Raw genomic sequence first — 21,823 nt, 5'->3', positions numbered from 1 at the left:
TATTGTAAATATGTACTAACCGGAACAAGACAAAAAGTCATCTGAATTGCCTCTATAATGCTCCTGGACATATTTCCCGATCTTCCCCTCATCGATCCCTGCCTATTACTTTATGCTGGTCTTTGATTTTGGCATCCTCCCCACAGGCAGCTGCATAAGCCACTGTCCTTGCCGTTCATCAGCTTGCTCATCAATGATGTGGATCGTGTTCCAGGATCAGACCATCTCTCAGCCAGCATGGTTCCTACAGGCACTGCTGGTCATCCTCTGTGGGGGGAAAAGGCCAAGGTCATTCTGACCATTCTGATGTCACCCAGGGATGCTGCCAACTGCTTCCCACTGAGCTACAATGTAATCATGTACCCAACAGCTCAGCCAACATCACTGCCAACGTGTAACTTCTCAAAGTCACCTTGGTCATGGCGATGTTTCCGATATGTTGGTCTCTCCTGCCAGACATCTGTGGACATGGACTATGCCCTGATAACATTCTCCCGTGAAACCTTCTTTTTCCTGATAATTTTGCCAATAAGACGCAATCTCAGTAATAAAGATGTAATCTTCCAATTTCCAAAACCGCAGTGACATATTCCTTTTGCACAAAACAAAAAAAAAACTGAACAAAAAGAATGTATGTTCTTATTTAAGAATACAGTACATGGGATTAGCTACAATCAACGAGAACAAATCAAAGTATTTTTTAACTCTTGGTTCTGATCTTACATTTTCTTTAAATGCCAGGAGTGCTTGCACCTTGGTGGATTGTTCTTACAATGGTGGATTTGCAAGGTGGTTGAAAAGAACTTCTCTCTGCAGAGGAAATGGACCTGCTCATGTGTGAAGTGAAGTGGCGCTAGGCCTGTCACGATAACCCCTTCTGCTGTATGACATATTATCCCGAAAATAATAAACAACGTTATTGTCATTATTGTCATTTAAATCATGATATACCGTTGATATAACGATAAAATAATAGCTTATAGCTACAGGCATGCAGCTTTTCACATGCAGCGCAGGCAGCAGACAAGAGGGCAGATGCAGCATGACTTGCTAAAATGTTTGGTCAGAAAAAAATATTGAGGTTATGTCCATATATCATATGATAAATTGATGATGTGATTATTGTGACACACCTAAGCGGTACTGCCTCAATTATGCAGTGACCTGTCTCAAAAATGTTATCACTTCCGCACTGTCAGTCCTACAATATGTCTGCAAAGTTAGAAAAAAATCCATCAAACAGTTTTTGAGTTATCATCTTAACAAGCAAAGCGTCTGTGGCAGTAGCGGACCATTGCTAAAACCATACGTATTCCATGAAGTACATGAAATGTAATAAACATAGTAAGTGACTGAATGGAACATTCTGGATTTTTTTTTTCCTTAATATTTTTGATCCTTGGTTGGTTGAATCTGTGGATTCATTCCATTCATCCATCTTACAACTGCTTACCCAATACACCCAATACAGAGTTATGTGATGCAGCCCATCGCAGCCAGCAATGGACACAATGCATATACATGGGAAATATAGAGAGGTAAGTTCCCTTAGCCACATACCTTTTTAGTGTGGGAGGAAACAGGAGTACCATGAGAAAACCCACATGGAAAGAACATGCAAATTCCATACCCATACACACACACACACAGTCCAAGTATTCATATCTTTATGGGGACTCTTCATTCAACTATGACAACCTTAACCCCCACCCAGCCCTTAACATTAACCGCAAGTAACCAAACAAAATACTTTTACCTATTTCATTTTTTTTTATCGCATTCGTACATTTTTATAACATCTTTTGGTCCTTCTGGGGACTAAAAAAATATCCCTACAAGTTAAAAAGGTACAGGTTTTAATCACATTATGGGGAAATCTGGTCCCCAGGATGTAATTACAAAAACGCACACAGGGTGTGTTTTGAATCACCTTCCCTAGAAGTTTGAGCCAGCAGTGCTATGCACTGAACCACACTACCACTCAGGTAAAACGTATTTTGTTCGTAAAATGGTATATAAGTTCCTCTATGTAACCTTATCAAGTAAGGTGTGATGTGTAAGGTGTGATGTGTAAGGTGTGATGTGTAAGGTGTGTCTTTTTCACGTGAAATGAGTCACGGCAGGGAAGGGAGTCAGGAGCAGAGATGTGACTGTACTGGGGTTAAATCAAGGGAACAAAATATAACAAGGGCAGAACATAGAAAAGCAAGACTGAGGAGCAGCAACTCAAATATAAATGAAGGTCAAAGACAAAACTGAAACTGTCAGCATCACACAAGGTACAGTGTAAAGTGGCAGCCTAATCCAAAGCTAAGAAAACAGCAGCTAAAAGACAGACACTAAGCAAACAGTATAGGCAAGGACAGCGAGCGCGACGGCACAGAGCAAGGCAACAGACAGAAAGTAACAGCAATACATATTAGGCAAAAGGCACAGAATGCAAGAAACGTAGGAATGTCCAGAGCTCACATGGGCGGCAATTAGCACACGGTAGCTGCCAGCTATGACAAATTAGCACTCAGGCCCAAAGCCATGGCAACGGGAAAGGTGGGCAGAGCAGTGACAGTATGGAACGAAAGTTAATTCACTGCCATTGCTTTTCAACAGATATTGTCCTTAAATTTCTGTATTAAAACTGCTCTAGTGAAAATACTCACAATGAACTAAAGAAATACATCTATATATAATAAGCAAGTAAATAAATATTTGAATAATTTATTGGGTCCTTTTATTTTTAAGTAATTCAGGAAAAGGTCTTATGTAAAACCTATGAATGTTTTTTAATGCTTGTTTTAACCACAAATTGTCAGACGTATTGCCTGTCTGTCCCTAACCCTACTTGTCTTGTCCCATTTGGCCAGCAGGCATCGTGGGTCACCCTGCTTCCGCACCCTGTCTTGTAGCCCCGGTCCCTAGTGTAGAGGCCAGTCTCACCCTTTGGTTGTGAGTTCGACTCTGGCCAGAGGCCAGTCTCACACTTTGGTTAATTTATATTTGGTTTTATGTTTCTTAAGTGTTTAGTGTGGTTTTCCCTGTCTGTTATGCTTTATCTGCATGTTCCTGTTTTGATTCACTGTGTGCCCTGTTTTACTTACTGCTTCTGCTTGCTCCTAGTCTTCCTTAGTGTTGCCAGTGTTTCTTAGTTCCTGTGTTTATTAACTGTATTTATGCCAGTTTATGCCACCTGTTGCCTGCTGTCCCATTCCTCTCTTGATTGGCTGATTTTGTAATGGTCCACACCTGCCCTTTGCTTGTCCACATTATCTACGCATTTAAGCGCTTGCCCTAGTTCTGTACCTTGCTGAGTCATTGCGTTTGTTAGGTATGTAGATGTTGTGTTTTATACTTGTCTCTGCATATTGTAGCTTGGCTTGCTTTTCTAGTTCTGCTCCCTGTGTTGCCTGGGGGGTGTTCCACAAAGCAGGATTTCTTGCTTAGCCGGATAACTTATCATATTTAAGGTAGTCTGAACTAGATGGACTTTATCTTTGTTTACCTATATTTAGCCCAGACTACCTTAAATCCAAGAAGTTATCTAGCAAGAAGAAATCCTGCTTCATGAAACAGGCCCCTAGTTTTCCTACTATGTTTGTTTATGTTTGTTTTGTGTTATTTCCTCCATTTAGTTCTGTCCTCTTGTGGTACATTTATATTATGTTTTTTTCTCCTTTTGTGTCCAGTTCTGTTTATTAATAAAACACTTTTTGTCTTGGAGTTGTTCCGTGGATCTTCACCTTTTTCCCCATTCACGCCATGCCACACCGTAGCAATCATCTATTATCACAGATTTTATGAAATCCCATTCACTTTTCTCTTAGGCTTTATGCAGAGGAAACCAGATGTTTGAAAATGCTGCAAAACCGCCTACAAAATGATGTCAGACTTGCTCCCTCTGTCTGCTTGTTATGTCTGGTGTAACACATGATGTAAAAGGCCAAGCACCATAGTCGGAACTGGGTACATTCACCATTACTCCTTTCTTTAGCAACGCGTCATCAAGGATGGAAAGGGGGCTAACTTCATGAAAGTGGAATTACCGGTACACTTTCAGTTTGGTACACACAATGAAATTGTTGTGATCGCGTCCGGGGAAGCAGGAGCAGGGAGGAGAACCCGCAGGTGACCACCAATCAGGAGCAAAAGGACCCGCAGGCGCCCCCTGAGTAGCAGACAAGGCGAGCGAGGGCGAGCCAGGGGGCAGGGCAGGTGGGACCCTTCCCATGCATAGGTGTCCCCTCCCCTTTCGGGATAGGCAGGGACCTGGCCGGGATCCACCACACTGGGGCGAAGGTGAAGGGGTCAGTCTCCTAGAGGGATCCACTGGGGCCATCAGGGAGATTCCCAAGGGGTATCCTCTCTCTCCATCAAAGGCGGTGGCGGAACCTCAGGTGGAGCAGCGACAGGTGGAGCAGGCAGAGCACGGACAGGCGACACAGCAGGAGCCGGAACATCAGGCACGGACAGGTCAGGTACAGTGGGGGGCGGAGCATCATGCAGAGCTGCAGCAGGAGCTTCGGGCGGAGCAGGAGGCGGCGCCATAACAGGAGCTTCGGGCGGAGCAGGAGGCGGCGCCATAACAGGAGCCTCGGGCGGAGCAGGAGGCGGCGCCATAACAGGAGCCTCGGGCGGAGCAGGAGGCGGCGCCATGGCAGGAGCCTCGGGCGGAGCAGGAGGCGGCGCCATGGCAGGAGCCTCGGGCGGAGCAGGAGGCGGCGCCATAACAGGAGCCTCGGGCGGAGCAGGAGGCGGCGCCATGGCAGGAGCCTCGGGCGGAGCAGGAGGCGGCGCCATAACAGGAGCCTCGGGCGGAGCAGGAGGCGGCGCCATAACAGGAGCCTCGGGCGGAGTAGGAGGCGGCGCCATGGCAGGAGCCTCGGGCGGAGCAGGAGGCGGCACCATAACAGGAGCCTCGGGCGGAGCAGGAGGCGGCGCCATAACAGGAGCCTCGGGCGGAGCAGGAGGCGGCGCCATAACAGGAGCCTCGGGCGGAGCAGGAGGCGGCGCCATAACAGGAGCTTCGGGCGGAGTAGGAGGCGGCGCCATGGCAGGAGCCTCGGGCGGAGCAGGAGGCGGCACCATAACAGGAGCCTCGGGCGGAGCAGGAGGCGGCGCCATGGCAGGAGCCTCAGGCGGAGCAGGAGGCAGCAGGTCAGGCACGATGAGCAGAACAGGAACATCAGGCACCGGCAGAACAGGGACATCCATTATAGCCACCAGGGTTGGCGCCGTAAACACTGGCATTGCCTCTTTAAAAACCCCCGGAACCCACAGGTTGGCAACCCACACGGCCCTGACCCCTCTATTCATCAGCCGTGCCTCCCGGAAGTGGCACAGTGCTAGCGGTGGCAGCTCGGCGACAGCGATGTGGGTCTTTGGCGGGAGTGAAGGGGCAGTGATGTCTGGGGTGAGCCCTGTGGAGAGAGAGCAGGCCCCCAGGAAGATCGTTGTGGATTCTGTCGGTCTCCTCTCCTTTTGCCTCCTGTTTTTCTTTCTCTGGGCGGTGAAGCTGGGAGCACTTCAGAGCTGGCAGACGTCGGGTCGGCACTCTCCTCGCTCCACGTGGTGATCAGCCGGATCCGCCTCTCCATTATCCGCTCCGTCAGCCGCCGGAGGTTTTCGTGTACCTCAGGTATGGGGTACGCGTTTCTGGACGGGGGTGCCTCACTCAGGAGGGTCCCGCTCCGGCTGGCTAAACTTAAAGCCATAGGGTCCTCCCGGACCTCGGGCTGATTTAGCCAAAGCAGCCAAAGCTGGTTCTCTTCTTGGTGTGTCTTCTTGGAGATCTGTCATTCTGTTGTGATCACGTCCGTGAAAGCAGGAGCAGGGAGATAGATAATCGGGAAACGGGGTTTATTGTAGGGAAATGAAGGAAACACAGGGCAGCGACAAACTAACATTAATGACAGATCTGGGGTTACAGACTCAGACGTGAACTTAAATACACAGGATGAAACGAGCAAAACAGGAAATAGCTGGTTACAGTTGGGGTTTCACACGGGGTAAATGAGGGGGCGTGGCCACAGGAGGCGTGACAGAAATGCATGAACACACTTCTTGACAGGGGCAGAACCTAAATTCCAGAGGGTTTGCTATGGCTAATCCTCCTTACAGTCCATCATAATCGGCAGTTTGAGAATGTTTTGGTTTTCTAATAAATAACACCAACAATGCGGAGAGGGTAGTTAATAAAACCAGGGTTGTCTGGCTCTTACATCATATTCAAATACATGAAAATATGAGAGGACATCACCCAGGTGTGTGTACGACCAGACCGGAGCAGGCAGAAACCGCCTCTGCACGTCTCCGTGGTCAAAAAGCAACAGAACACAGCATTTAGCTTATTATGATTTTCATGGTTATATTTATATTTCATTTGGTTATATATATGATTTTTAAATGTGTAGATATTTCTGCAAATAAGCATGTCTTGTTATTCAGAACACATTGTTTACGATGTCTCCTCATTGTTTTTGCGGTTTTAACAATGAATAATCTCAGAACAGATTCTGATTTCCCTACTGTACCGTAATTGCATCGCGCTGTGAACCCAAAACCCAGGTTTGTACTCGGCGATGAATTTTGCCTACCGTTACATCCCAATACTAAACATGAAAAATGGTAAAAATGGCTATTTAGTTTACACAGCCACTTCTTATTGACGTTCTCGTCGCATGGAAAGTGGTAGAAGGAGAATTCTTTAGTTTTTTTGTTTCAGATCGATTAAAACACTGAGACACAGCACTGCGGCATAATGACTTGCATTTAGGTTGGGCCCGGAAACAGTATTATCACGTAATTCACGACTTAAGCGGATTTACTAGACCCGCTGTCACATGACTGTAAGTGCACGACTGCCGTATTGGAGAAGACAAAGGGATGCTTCGGAAACAGATACAGATCCTGCTCCAGTGACATTAACCTTTTACCAGTTAGTGTGTTTACTGATCATTGTATATTTTTGCATTGACAGTCATGTGATATTCCCTTCCAAACATACATTTTTGCGATATGATAATAATAAATACCTTATTGATCCATGTGGGGGAAATTGCCTCCCTCAACTGGCTCTCACTCTTTATAGAGTAAGTTGTCCGCGAAGGGCAGCCACCTGTTGGGGAATCCAGGGAGCTGGGGGTTAAGGACCTTGCTCAAGGACTCGCAGATGTGCTGAGGCTGGTTTGAACCAGCAACCTACTGATTACCCATTCATCTGGTATAGCTGTTATCATTCTCTGTACTGTATGTATTTTAAATATAATGCCATCTGGCAGCATAGCGGACATGATAGCTGTGATTGTGGGTATGATGAAATAAGAATATTTTTCTTTGTATTTCATTCATTCTATCTCTTTGTGGCCAAACATTAGATAGGGAATGACATAAATTACTAAATAATAAGACCACTTCTTACGTGTGAAACTTCACAAATAGGCAATAAAAATGCAAGACCATCAAACCTGATTTCATACATTAGCACATTATATTCCAAAATATATTTTTTACAAAATGATGTCCTATCAAGCTGCATTTTGTGATATTTCAAATCTATCGAACGTTTTCCTTCAGCATGCAGAAACACTATAATATTTGCAATTAAGTACTTAAAGTTGCAACTTGCAACATGAAAATTACTGCAAAAAAAATCAAATATTATGTGAGCATGCAACTCTTAAAATGAATTCAAATACCTCAACAACAATGTCCAGACAACTAAATATACATATATGGTTTATATCAATGTGGGCCCATGTTTTGGTTATTTTTCAAAACTAATGTCCAGTGATTTCTAAATTATATTCCAGATATAAATTAATAATCATATCTGTATGTGGTCTCATTTATATATTTGCAAGGAAACTGTCTGTCACTTATATTGTTTTATATACAAACAATGGATGGAGCAACTTCTTCGAGATGGTGTCACTCTCTATGATCCTTGGCCTGTAGCTGGAGACTTGTCATGTCTAGTAAATATACGTCACTGCAATTTGTCCTTTGTATGTGTCACGCCCTGCTCGTACGATTTTCGTGTGTGCCACGCCCCCCTGATTATCCACGTGTGCTTCCCTGATCGTGCCCAGCTGTGTCTGATTATTTTCAACCAGTCCTGCCTATTTAAGTCCATGTCTTGCCTGAGTCCTTGGTCTGTCATTGATGTTAGTCATCGTGAGATGTTCCCTGCACCCTGTTCGCTGAATAAATCCCTGTTCACCCTGCTTTTGCCTGCTCGCCTTCTTCCTACTCGCTCGCCTGCCAGCGCGTTCACCCGCTTCCCGGGCGATCACAAAAGTATGAAATGTTTATGTAAATAAAATTGCCTTGTTTTGAATGCAATTCATGCAACGCTTAACATCACAAAAGTTTTATGGCACAAATCCTTCTCATTCTGTCTGCCAAACATGACAATGCCTCTTAGTCTCACTGTTGAGGCAGAGGGGCGTGCAGTAGATTTAGGACAGGCCATAAAATTTGGAAGCAAGTCTCTCAAGTGTGATCTGGTTCCCCTCATTCGTCCCGAAGAGCTGTTGAAATGATTCGGATCATTCGGTAACGTAGCACTGAGCTCCACGAAATACCATGTCGGTGCAGCTGTGTGCTTTCGGCTCTCACTGTTTTTATTTCAGGGTGGTTTTCTTATAGCCACAAATGGTCTAGCTGTCTGCTGTGATGCTGGCACTAACAAAACGCTTTGTACGTTCTTTCTGTACGAAAATAAGTAAGTTTTTGTTATTTGTGTCTGGAATTAAATGGATCTTTTAAAAGGGGTTAAGTGATCTCTGGTGAAAAGGTAGATGTAAGGTTTTGTTTTAAGTCCTCGTGGAAAGTTTTGTGGATTACCTTTTTGTAAATCTGTGTAGTTTTTGTTTGCAATAGCAAATCATGCTCATATTTATTTGGTTGTATTTAGACATAGTATTTATTTTCTGACAAATGCATATTATGTATCCTCTTCCTCCAAAGTGCTTAAAAAGAGAAACATTTCAGGTTTGTTTTTTTAGAATTTGTGAAGTGAAGAAACCCCAAAGGCAGTTTTTGTGTCCCCACGGTTAATCCAGTGGTTCCCAACCCCTGCTCCAGTATTCCACCAGCCTGCAGAATTCAGGAAGTCAATAACAAATCTTATATATTTTCAAGTTCTGCCTTTTCTATTAGGACCTCTGCCGTTCACACGTTCTGATCAACGTCGGCAAAAAAGGGAAATGGTTGAATTTATGCCAGCTGGCCCACCAATCAGTGCACCACGTTTTGGCGGTCTGGCTTCTGTAAAAGACGTTGGGAACGTCTGCGTAAGTGGATGCCCCTTTGCTGACGCATTTGCATGTGCATGGCATGCAGATCCCTCAGCTGCACAGCTGTAACTGGCAGTTATGCTCATGCAGTGCCCTATCAAGTTTCCAAGGGCTGTGTCAGAACAAGCTTTTCATCCCCCCATGAAGGAATTATTACATTTACATCTATCTGTTTATCTATCTATCTGATGCTTGTATAACTGACAAGGCAGGTTAGCCGATTCCCGTCTAAGAGAGCTGCTCTAGAGCCCAAAGTTGACGTCACTCTGCCAACTACAGGATTTCAGCCAGTGACCTTACAAGCACAGACTTATAATATATTTTTATTTAGCTGAAAGCTGGGTTAGACCGTCCCTTGAGCAACTGGGGGTCGAGGGCCTTGGTTAAGGGTCCAATAGAGAAAACACTCTACTGACCATGAGATATGAACCAATGACCTTCTGACTTCAGGCAAAGAGTCCTGACCCACTGAATTACACACAACCTCTCTTTCAATGGTCCCCCTTGTGAAAACACACTCCCCAGGAAACTCGAACACCGTGTTTCTTCAGGGAGCGGGTGCTGCTAGGCTGAACTTACCGTTTCATAAACAGAAACAGCTGCAAAGAGGGGAAAATGATCGATGATTAAAACTCTGTGGCAGCTTTTCAACAATCATCAAACGGGGTGGGAGAAGAGCCAAGTGTGAGAACAAGTCTTAATTCGTTCTCATTTAGGCTGCAAGAATTTACTCATATTTCTTTTCCTTGACAAGTTTGTTGCGATTTGAATTCACTGAGGTCAGATATCAACCTGGATCCTCGTATCTGTGTGATGATGTTTAGTTAGCTGGAGGACAATTAACTATCTGTGTTAGAAGGAAACCCTTTAAACTTTAGCTGCAATATTGCAACAAATACACACACTGATCAGTCATAACATTAAAACCACTGACAGGTGAAGAGAATAACATTGATTATCTCATTTCAGTGGCACCTGTTAAGGGTGCCTTTACATTTAGTCAAGTGAACAGTCAGTTCTTGAAGTTGATGTATTGGAAGCAGAAAAAAATGGCAAGTCTGATACCTGGAGGCCCCACCTTGCAATTTTCAGGACTTAAAGGATCTGCTGTTAACATCTTGGTGCCAGATAGCACAGGATAATGTCAGAGATCTTGTCTTGACGGGTCAGAGCTGTTTTGGCGGCATAAAAGGTATCTTCACAATATTAGAGTTGTGGACTTAATGTTACAGCTGATTGAACTATTCTGCATAAACTGATAAAATTCTACTAATTCAAATCATAGTGTAACGTGCCTTTAATTTAATTTTAGAATTCCTACTATTAAAAAGCAGAGTGAAACTTGTAGGCCAAAACGTGTCATTGATTTATTAGCATTATTATACTTAATAAAAATTAAGTCATTTAATTTCTCACTTGGATACTTTACTAAAAAAAATCACTGGTGATGCTTTTCTGCATCTACACAATGCCTGCGAAATGAATGTATTCTGAAGGTGCAGTTAAATACAGTTTTACCAAAACACCTACCTGCACTGCATTGAAATATCACAAATATCACAAATGTCAAAAACAGAAGAGAGGGGGAAATGCCTTCAACACTGCTAAAGCAAACCCTTCATATATAAAATGTAGTGTCAACTTGTGTTTGTAAAACTGAGATACTGAACTGTACAGCATTAAAAAGTCTTATAGCCATATAACACCTTAGTATGTATTTTTTCTATATTACACCATTTGGTTGTAGATTATAGTATTTCTTAGATGTTTTCAGACAAAACGGTAATTAAAGTACTGAGGCATAAAGACTTGAACGTAACATGAAAACAATCACTTAGCTCCTTTTATATCATTACATGTTGTACTGTAATCTGTCATTTATTAGAATAGTTTTAATATTTGTCTCGTGTTAAAAACCAATGGATGGAATTAGCTTGGCTTATTTTTGGCTACCTTATGAATTATAGTTTCTATGTAGTCATATTGTAAAAATTAATAGTTTTATTAATTTATTTTTTTAGATTTTGCTTTTTTCCCCAGTTAGTTTTTTCTTTCCATAAATTCAATACTTGGTGAATTAGTCTCAAAATAAAAAAAACCTAATTACTCAAAATGAAAATCTCACTGCATGAATGAAGAAATGATCTGTGTGTGTTTGTGTTAATTGTCTGCTTGCCAGGACCCCTTGTTAGACTGAAGGGAGACACTTTTTTTGAATAAGAAATGCAGCACTTTTGTTCGAATTTCATTTGTGTTGAGGCCATATATAAGGGGGTTAAGGATGGGAGGGAAAACCAAAAATGAGACCCCTACAGATCTCCTCAGAAAGGGTGACACCTCGTCAAATCGGTGAGACACAACAGTAAACAGAGTAGTGAGCTCAAAGAGAAAAAACACCATTAAATGTGTGCCACAAGTCCGGATGGCCTTACTCTTGGTATCGGCACGTCTGTTGAGAAGACAAGTGAGCAGAATATGTATATAGGTGAAGAACATTGCCAACAATGCAATGCTCTGCAACAAAAAGGCAGTGAACAAGCCATAGTAGTTATTAATGCTTACATCCTCACACATCAGTTTCATCAGAGAGGGATTGTTGCAGTACATGTCTGTGATGGCTGACTGGCAGAACCGTAACTTCACAAACAAACAGAAGACAGTTCCAATCACAGTAATATCTGTCAGCCACACAGCAGCAATGGTCCTGGCCACTTTGCCAGAAGACATGATCGCACTGTACCTGAGCGGACAGCAGATGGCGACATACCTGTCGTACGCCATGGCAGTCAGAATGAGCAAGGTACCACCACCATACAGGTGCACTAACACTGCCTGGAGGAAACACGCTGCCTGGTAGATGGTGCGATCCTGGGAGAGGATGCTGTGGATCAGCTGAGGGTAGAAGGCAGTGGCTCCCATGATGTCATTGATGGGCAGGTTGATGAGCAGCAAATACATGGGCTTGTGCAGCTGCCTGTTGAGGGCGATGGTGAGGATGAGGGTGAGATTGAAGACCAGTATGAGGCAGTAGGTCACCAGTCCAAGAAGGAACATTGGATAGATGACTGATGGAGACAAGCCCAGAGGTTCCATGGTCAAGATGAATGTTAGTTTTGACCTGTTGAATTGCATCTGTCCTGTTTTTTGACGCAGTTTATACAACCCCTGAAGCAAAGAGAAAGAACAATAAAATGAACAAATTAATCATTTATTCTAAAACATATATCAGCACCAGAGGTGAAAATTTCAGGTCCGGAAAGTAAAAATCTAGTCCAAGATATTGATTCAACCAACCAGTTGAGTATAAAGAATCGCAGTAACAAAGTGCTCAGCTGGTTGGTTGAAGAAAAATCTTGGACTGGATTTATACTTTCTGGACCCGAAATTTCCACCTCTTCATGCTCTCATTTTGTGGGTAAATACGCCGCTCACCCGTAGAAAAATAGGAAGTTCTTTTTCATTCAGTAAAATACAAGTGTTTAGAAGGACCAGTTTGTCCCGCAGTTGATGATGTATTTCTGGTCTGTTAATGTCTTGTTAATGACATTCCCTAAAACAGATGAAGAACAATTAATGATGATAAGCAAGGCAATTATGACAAAACACATAACTTTATACAAAACGCACTTTCTCATGCTCAAAGTTTCACAGCTGAATACATGCCTCCTCAATAAAAAGGAAATGCTAGAGAAGGTCCTGTTCCCTCAGTCAAAGGCATCTGTCCAAATGATGTGCTTTGTCTCCTCACTGCAGAGGACGGTGCCTTTTATTTAATCTCCTCAACAGTGGAATGTCACTCATTGGCCCTTAGAGGGGGCTCAGGTCAACAGGGAACAAGCTACTCGGAGTCCTGCATTGCTGCCGTACCAAAGGATTAAAGTACGTAAACACAACGTGACAACTACATAACTACCCTAGCTGATCTGCTCTTAAAATGCACACTGTCATCACATGGATGCATGTCATGCAAAAGCACGTCATTTTGCATCTTTCCAAACCTTTTCGAGGTCATGCTGCCATCACACCCACAAAGCGTCTGTTGCATCACACAGCTTTGGGCAGATCGATATGGGGCATCATTCTCAGACACACTGAAGCCCTGTGTCACGTTTTAGGGAAGACACCAGACAGGTTGGAAACCCAAGTCATTTTTTCCCTTAACTCCTCCACACTTCCCATGCAACATCCTCTTAAAACATGACGCATTGCCAGTGCACGTACACAACGCCTTGTTCGTCTATAATTTTCCTGTCTGCCTCAAAAGTGCTCCTTTGATAGGCCTAGTAATAATGATAGTAATACTGCACGAAAAATGTAATACAACAACAACAAATTTATTTTTATATAGCGCATTATCACAACATTACATTGTCTCAAAGCGCTTTACAGTATCCTCACCCAAAGCCCCCATTGAGTAAGCCATAGGCGACAGTGGCAAGGAAAAACTCCCTAGAAGGAAGAAACCTTGAGAGGGACCAGACTCAAAGGGGAAGCCCATCCTCCAGGGGCCGGCAGGGATAGTCAAATAGAGAGAGGAGAGCAAGGAAGATAAGCCAATGCCGAAGCCGAGTCTTCTTCCAATTGCCAGGCAACCAGAGGTAAGGCAGCGGGTCATACATGGAAGAAAACAGAGATACTTAAGATACTTAAACAGAGAGAAGATACCAGCTTCCCTCACTATCCTCTGACCCAGAATCATTGAGGAATGCAGCAGAATTGTTGTCTGCAATTCCAAGATTACTTGTCTAGTTCTGTAGCCGGAGGATTACAGTTTAATTACCTCCAGCACTGTCAACCTAACAAATGAGAAGAGGCTTGGATTAGTCAATGAATCACATAAAAAAAAACCACACTAGGTTTTTCTATGTCACTACTGGCCAATATTTAAAATAATCCATAGCATTAAACAACAAAGAAACAGGAATGTAAGATCACTATGCACAGCCAGGGTTATGTGTCTTGACCTCAGATGCCTTTTACAGACACACATGGTGTGACTTCTGGATCCCAGACTCCTTGTTGTCATGGTCTGACTTTGTCTATCCTGTCATGTTCCCCTTTGGCTCCTCATCACTCACGTCAGTCCCTCTTCTGGTCCTTGTAATAATAATAATTGATACTTTATTGATCTCCATGGGGAAATTCTCTGACTTTCTCTCTGTAAGTGAGAACACGCTGTCTGCAAAGGGCAGCCACCCGTTGTGGCTCCCAGGGAGCTGGAAGTTAAGGGCCATGCTCAAGAAACTGCAGATGTGTTGAGGTTGGACCTGAACCAGCCACCATCTGGTCAGAGGCCCAGAAGCTTGAGTCACACGTGCCCCCAAATGTCCCCTCTATACCAGTACCCACCTGTGTGATGTTCCATAGTTCAATTGTCTCGTTAGCTGCTGCTCTGCAGTTACTGCCTGACTTGCCTGCTGCCGCCAAGCCAACAGCTTCTTCCCTACCTGCTGCTGCTCTGTCATAAGCTTCAGCCTCATCTGCTGTTGCTGCAACAGCATCAGACCCGTCCACTGCCACTCTACCTCCAGCATCGGACCCGTCCACTGCCAAACTACCTCCAGCATCGGACCCATCCACTGCCACTCTACCTCCAGCATCGGACCCGTCCACTGCCACTCTACCTCCAGCATCGGACCCGTCCACTGCCAAACTACCTCCAGCATCGGACCCGTCCACTGCCACTCTACCTCCAGCATCGGACCCATCCACTGCCAAACTACCTCCAGCATCGGACCCGTCCACTGCCACTCTACCTCCAGCATCTGACCCGTCCACTGCCACTCTACCTCCAGCATCGGACCCGTCCACTGCCAAACTACCTCCAGCATCGGACCCGTCCACTGCCAAACTACCTCCAGCATCGGACCCGTCCACTGCCACTCTACCTCCAGCATCGGACCCGTCCACTGCCACTCTACCTCCAGCATCGGACCCGTCCACTGCCAAACTACCTCCAGCATCGGACCCATCCGTTTCTGCCCCACTACCAGCATCTGACTCATCTGCTGCTGCGTTGTTCACTCCATACCCCGAGAAAGCTGCATCGTTCCCTCCCCTCCAGGCCCTGAGGAGGCTGCATCGTTCACTCCCCTCCAGGCCCTGAGAAGGCTGCATCGTTCACTCCCCTCTAGGCACTGAGGAGGCTGCATCGTTCACTCCAGGTCCTAAGGAGGCTGCATTGTTCACTCCCCTCCAGGCCCTGAGGAGGCTGCATTGTTCACTCCCCTTCAGGCCCTGAGAAGGCTGCATCGTTCACTCCCCTCCAGGCCCTGAGGAGGCTGCATCGTTCACTCCCCTCCAGGCCCTGAGGAGGCTGCATCGTTCACTCCCCTCCAGGCCCTGAGGAGGCTGCATCGTTCACTCCAGGCCCTGAGGAGGCTTCATTGTTCACTCCCCTCCAGGCCCTGAGGAGGCTGCATCATTCACTCCAGGCCCTGAGGAGGCTGCATTGTTCACTCCCCTCCAGGCCCTGAAGAGGCTTCATCGTTCACTCCCCTCCAGGCCCTGAGGAGGCTGCATTGTTCACTTCCCTCCAGGTCCGGAGGAGGCTGCATCGTTCACTCCCCTCCAGGCCCTGTGGAGGCTTCATTGTTCACTCCCCTCCAGGCCCTGAGGAGGCTTCATTGTTCACTCCCCTCCAGGCCCTGAGGAGGCTGCATCATTCACTCCAGGCCCTAAGGAGGCTGCATTGTTCACTCCCCTCCAGGCCCTGAGGAGGCTGCATTATTCACTCCCCTCCAGGCCCTGAAGAGGCTTCATCGTTCACTCCCCTCCAGGCCCTGAGGAGGCTGCCTTGTTCACTTCCCTCCAGGTCTGGAGGAGGCTGCATCGTTCACTCCCCTCCAGGCCCTGAGGAGGCTTCATTGTTCACTCCCCTCCAGGCCCTGAGGAGGCTGCATCGTTCACTCCAGGCCCTAAGGAGGCTGCATTGTTCACTCCCCTCCAGGCCCTGAGGAGGCTGCATTGTTCACTCCCCTCCAGGCCCTGAGAAGGCTGCATCGTTCACTCCCCTCCAGGCCCTGAGGAGGCTGCATCGTTCACTCCCCTCCAGGCCCTGAGGAGGCTGCATCATTCACTCCCCTCCAGGCCCTGAGGAGGCTGCATCGTTCACTCCAGGCCCTGAGGAGGCTTCATCATTCACTCCAGGCCCTAAGGAGGCTGCATTGTTCACTCCCCTCCAGGCCCTGAGGAGGCTGCATTGTTCACTCCCCTCCAGGCCCTGAGGAGGCTGCATTGTTCACTCCCCTCCAGGCCCTGAAGAGGCTTCATCGTTCACTCCCCTCCAGGCCCTGAGGAGGCTGCATTGTTCACTTCCCTCCAGGTCCGGAGGAGGCTGCATCGTTCACTCCCCTCCAGGCCCTGAGGAGGCTTCATTGTTCACTCCCCTCCAGGCCCTGAGGAGGCTTCATTGTTCACTCCCCTCCAGGCCCTGAGGAGGCTGCATCATTCACTCCAGGCCCTAAGGAGGCTGCATTGTTCACTCCCCTCCAGGCCCTGAGGAGGCTGCATTGTTCACTCCCCTCCAGGCCCTGAAGAGGCTTCATCGTTCACTCCCCTCCAGGCCCTGAGGAGGCTGCATTGTTCACTTCCCTCCAGGTCCGGAGGAGGCTGCATCGTTCACTCCCCTCCAGGCCCTGAGGAGGCTTCATTGTTCACTCCCCTCCAGGCCCTGAGGAGGCTTCATTGTTCACTCCCCTCCAGGCCCTGAGGAGGCTGCATCGTTCACTCCCCTCCAGGCCCTGAGGAGGCTGCATCGTTCACTCCCCTCCAGGCCCTGAGGAGGCTGCATCGTTCACTCCAGGCCCTGAGGAGGCTTCATTGTTCACTCCCCTCCAGGCCCTAAGGAGGCTGCGTCACTTGCTCCACGTGCCTAAGAGGCCTCATCCGTGTCTCCAGAAAAGGTCCCATCTGTGTTTATATTCTTAGGTGTTTAAGAGGCCTCTTCTTCAGCGCCTGTCTTTGTGGCCACTCTGTTGCTAGCGTCAGATTCCTCCACTGCTGCTCTGCCGTCAGTGTCCTCCTCTTTGGCTGCCATATCAAAAACATGTAACCCCTCAGCAGAGGCCTCACTTGAATCCAAAGTTCTACGCCCAGAGTGGCCCTTGCCAGAGTCCCAAACTCCAGGCCCCAAGGTGAGCGCATTGACTGAGTGTCCAGCACCCAGTCCAGAGGAGGTCGCTTCTCCAAATCCTGCTCCACTAGCCTTTTCTTCAGCACCTACCACATCAGTCACTTATCCAGTGCCTGGCAAACCAGCACCAGAAGGCTCTCTGTACCCTGGAGAACTCTCCAGAGACCCAGACCTCATTCATGGTTCCCTCCAGCTCCCTTCAGTCCAGCTCATCCACATCTGCCAGTCCTTTCAAGGACGCAAAGGTACCAGTACCATCAACTCCATCCACCTCCTCCCGTCCACACTTGTTTGACCCACAGTGGCACGCATTCTCTGGCCTTCGTTTGCTTCCTGAGCATCTATGGGCAATCATTTGGTTCTGCACCCCCTCCTGTTGTTCCATGGGTCTCCATCTCAATGTCCCTTCATACCTCTTTCCTTCCCTTTCCCAAATCAATCTTATATTCTGTCCATGTCTCTTGTCACTTCCCCTAGTGAAATCCCCTTGGTTCGTTCTCCCTGGTTCCCTATCAGTACTCTGTGCTGTCCCTGTCCTCTGGTCTCTGTCCTCTGGTCCCTGTCCACTGGTCCCTATCCTCTGGTCCCTGTCCGCTGGTCCCTGTCCGCTGGTCCCTGTCTGCTGGTCCCTGTCCTCTGGTCCCTGTCCGCTGGTCCCTGTCCTCTGGTCCCTGTCCGCTGGTCCCTGTTCTCTGGTCCCTGTCCTCTGTTGTGTTCCCTCCTCTGTCTGCCTTGTCATGGTGTCTTATGTTCCACTGATTGGTTCTGTTTCCGCTCTGGGTCCAAGTCTTGTCCTCGGCTTTCCGGTTTTATCGATTGTATTAATGTCTTGCAGTCCTGTGTGTCTCCTAACTGCATGGATTTGGACTGTGGGCAAAGCAGTCAGACGAGACCCAGGTAACATGAGGAGAAGAGGAAAACCCAGTCGATGTGAAGCAACAGCCCAACACACTGCATCATCATGTTGCTCTGGTTTAGTCAAGTGAAAGAACTCTTTTTTTTTACTGTGTCCTGATTATCTTCCAAATATGTCAGTGTAGACACATACATACACAGACATATACATACCTTGTTAAATTGAAAATCTAAATATTAAAATGCAAGTCAAATATTTACTTTCCAGGACACCTCAGAATTACGTTGCTCCTAATCTCATTTGTGTTGACACCCTATATTAGGGGATTAAGGATGGGAGGGGACGTAAAAACTGTGACCCGAGTGATTTCTTCAGAAAAGGTGACACACTGGTAAAAACCAGGAAACGTCTGACTCTTAGCATCCACATATTTATTTACACAAACGGTCATATGAGTATGTGGGGGAAAACGTGGCAAACAGCTCTATTCCCTGCAAGAAAAAGGCACTGGACAAGGCAACGCAGTTATCGAGGCTTCGGTCTTATATCACACATCAGTTTCAGGTGTTAGAGCGGTTTTTTTTTTAACAAGCTTGTTGCAGCTTGATGAGATCAAATATCAGCCTGGATCCCTGTATTAGAGTGGTGATGATTTACAGACTTGGCTGGAGTGGCTACAGTACTGGGGAACGAGCCAGACAAAAGGCACATTAAGATGTCTGTGTTAGAGGCAAATCCTTTAAACTTTATTAAAGCTGTAACATCACAACAGATACATATTCTACAAAAACTAATACAATTATGTTTATTTTTTTCATGCTTTAAAATACCTCTAATTTCAGGACTCCCACTATTACAAGCAGAGTGAAACTTGCAGGCCGAAATGTGTCATTCATTTACCGACAACTTAGACTTAATAAAAATTAAGTAATTTAATATCTCACTGGGATACATTACCGGAAATAACATCACCAGTAATGCTTCACTGCACCGGGATACTTTATAGGGGAAAAAACTGAGCCCAGCACTTACTGTCAGAATCAGAACAGAAAAATGTATTTCAACACTGTCACAGCAAATGTTTTCATATAGAAAATTTAGTAGCAACTAGTAGAAGAATTTTTAAAAAAGACACACAGAACTGTACAGCCTAAAATGTTTTATATTTATATAACACTTTTATTTGTCAGCTCCCTTTGCTTCTAGGTTATTGTACAGGTCAGGACTTACGACCTGAGCACTTAGAGATTTACCTGAAATATGAAGTGCGTTACAAACAAATAAAATGCATTATTATTATTATTATTATTACTACTACTACTACCACCTACGCGACTTACGACTGATCCATTTTACAATCGTGAGTGCTGCGCCGCGTGAGTGAATGACAGTTTCCGCCCTGACTGCCCGCAGCGCGAGCGTCCCCGCGAGACGCTCATTCATTCATCTGGTGCTCAGCCTGCTCTTCGCGACGATCACAGTACAGTAGACTGTATATTCGTATCCCTTTGTGTCTTAGCAGTTTAAATGGTGATACAAAAGTTATATTATAACAATAATTAACTAAGAAAATGGGTGACAAAGTTTTAAAACACCAAACAATATTACCTAAAGGTGATATAATTTTATTATACAGTGTACTATACATATGATAATGTTTGCATGTAAAATAAAGGGTCGACATACGACCAGATCGACTGAGGACCGATCAATCGGAACCGAAGACGACCTGTAGTACTGTGTTTCAAGATAAAACAGCCATTTACGTACTTACACCCGAAGCTTAAAGACTGGAAAAATAAAGATTAAAATTACAGGGCTCTGATTTAATCAGACTTCTGTCACAAAACATCTGTTTTACTGCAATCCCAGTAATTCATTTGAATAGTTTCAATATTTGTGTTGGGTAGTAACAAATGTAGAATGGCTAATTTTTTGCTAGTTATTGTATTATTTTTTATATTTAGTCATATTGTAAAAATTTTAAAAAAATTTTATCTAAAGATTGTTTCCCAAAATGAAAACATCACTGCAAAAATCTGTATAAGTAAAAAATTTTTTAAATGTTTATGTCTAACATGTTTGCTTGTCAGGACACCTCTTTACGAAGAAGGGAGAAACCTTATTGATTAAGAAATGCAGCACTTTTGTTCGAATTTCATTTGTGTTGAGGCCATATATAAGGGGGTTAAGGATGGGAGGGAAAACCAAAATGGAGACTCCTACAGATCTCCTCAGAAAGGGTGACACCTCATCAAATCGGTGAGACACAACAGTAAACAGGTTGGTGAGCTCAAAAAGAAAAAACACCATTAAATGTGTGCCACAAGTCCGGATGGCCTTACTCTTGGTATCGGCACGTCTGTTGAGAAGACAAGTGAGCAGAATATGTATATAGGTGAAGAAAACTGCAAACAATGCAATGCTCTGCAACAAAAAGGCAGTGAACAAGCCATAGTAGTTATTAATGCTTACATCCTCACACATCAGTTTCATCAGAGAGGGATTGTTGCAGTACATGTCTGTAATGGCTGACCGGCAGAACCTTAACTTCACAAACAAACAAAAGATAGTTAAAATTCCAGTGATGTCTGTCAGCCACACAGCAGCAATGATCCTGGCCACTTTGCCAGAAGACATGATCGCACTGTACCTGAGCGGACAGCAGATGGCGACATACCTGTCGTACGCCATGGCAGTCAGAATGAGCAAGGTACCACCACCATACAGGTGCACTAACACTGCCTGGAGGAAACACGCTGCCTGGGAGATGGTGCGATCCTGGGAGAGGATGCTGTGGATCAGCTGAGGGTAGAAGGCAGTGGCTCCCATGATGTCATTGATGGGCAGGTTGATGAGCAGTAAATACATGGGCTTGTGCAGCTGCCTGCTGAGGGTGATGGTGAGGATGAGGGTGAGATTGAAGACCAGTATGAGGCAGTAGGTCACCAGTCCAAGAAGGAACATTGGATAGACGGCTGATGGAGACAAGCCCAGAGGTTCCATGGTCAAGATGAATGTTAGTTTTGACCCATTAACCTGCATCTGTCCTGATATATTTCAGTTCTGTTAATGTCTTTTGTATGATGCTCCCTGAAACAAACATAAAGAATAAATGATAAGCAAGAAAACTTTTATCATAAAATATAATATGACAATGTTCACACAATTCTGCACGAAACATGTTTCACAGCAGAATACATCACCCACTCTTAATAAAAAGGAAATATGAGAAAAGATTCCATCGCTTCCATCAAATGCAAGATGCGACTACAAGAGGTGATTTGTCTCCTCGGTGCCTGCGATGGTGTCTTTTATTTCATCTCCTCAGCAATGGAGTGTCACTCACTGGTCCTTAGAGGGTACTCAGGTCAATAGAGAACAAGCTACATGCAGTGCTGCCTTACTGCCGTACCAAGGGAAAAAAGAAAGTAAATATAGTGTGACATGATCTTTCTGCTTGGTGTTGGCTTGTTTCACAGTGTTGTTTACTCAGCTCACAGTTGTGTAATTGTCTGAATCTTGGCACTATGTGTTTCCTGA

General features: G+C 45.5%; 2 protein-coding genes across 2 annotated transcripts; both read right to left on the bottom strand.

Moving 5' to 3' along the window:
* Positions 1 to 10,618: 10,618 nt before the first annotated feature.
* Positions 10,619 to 12,842, bottom strand: LOC125713140 (olfactory receptor 52J3-like). The gene is made up of 2 exons (XM_048984051.1): positions 12,723 to 12,842; positions 10,619 to 12,455 (listed from the first exon to the last, which is right to left on the bottom strand). The coding sequence occupies exon 2, from the start codon at positions 12,420 to 12,422 to the stop codon at positions 11,451 to 11,453; it is 972 nt and encodes a 323-aa protein (XP_048840008.1). The 5' UTR covers positions 12,423 to 12,455; positions 12,723 to 12,842; the 3' UTR covers positions 10,619 to 11,450.
* Positions 12,843 to 18,840: 5,998 nt separating this feature from the next.
* LOC125712468 (olfactory receptor 4D1-like) lies at positions 18,841 to 21,823 on the bottom strand. Its single transcript, XM_048982504.1, has 2 exons — positions 21,491 to 21,823; positions 18,841 to 21,373 (listed from the first exon to the last, which is right to left on the bottom strand). Exon 2 carries the CDS (start codon positions 21,323 to 21,325, stop codon positions 20,354 to 20,356), a length of 972 nt encoding a protein of 323 aa, XP_048838461.1. The 5' UTR covers positions 21,326 to 21,373; positions 21,491 to 21,823; the 3' UTR covers positions 18,841 to 20,353.

This window comes from Brienomyrus brachyistius, chromosome 18 (genome assembly GCF_023856365.1).
Source record: "Brienomyrus brachyistius isolate T26 chromosome 18, BBRACH_0.4, whole genome shotgun sequence".
Classification (NCBI taxonomy): Eukaryota; Metazoa; Chordata; class Actinopteri; order Osteoglossiformes; family Mormyridae; genus Brienomyrus; species Brienomyrus brachyistius.
Note: the sequence above shows the minus strand (reverse complement) of the source record. Positions and strands in the feature narration are given on the sequence as shown.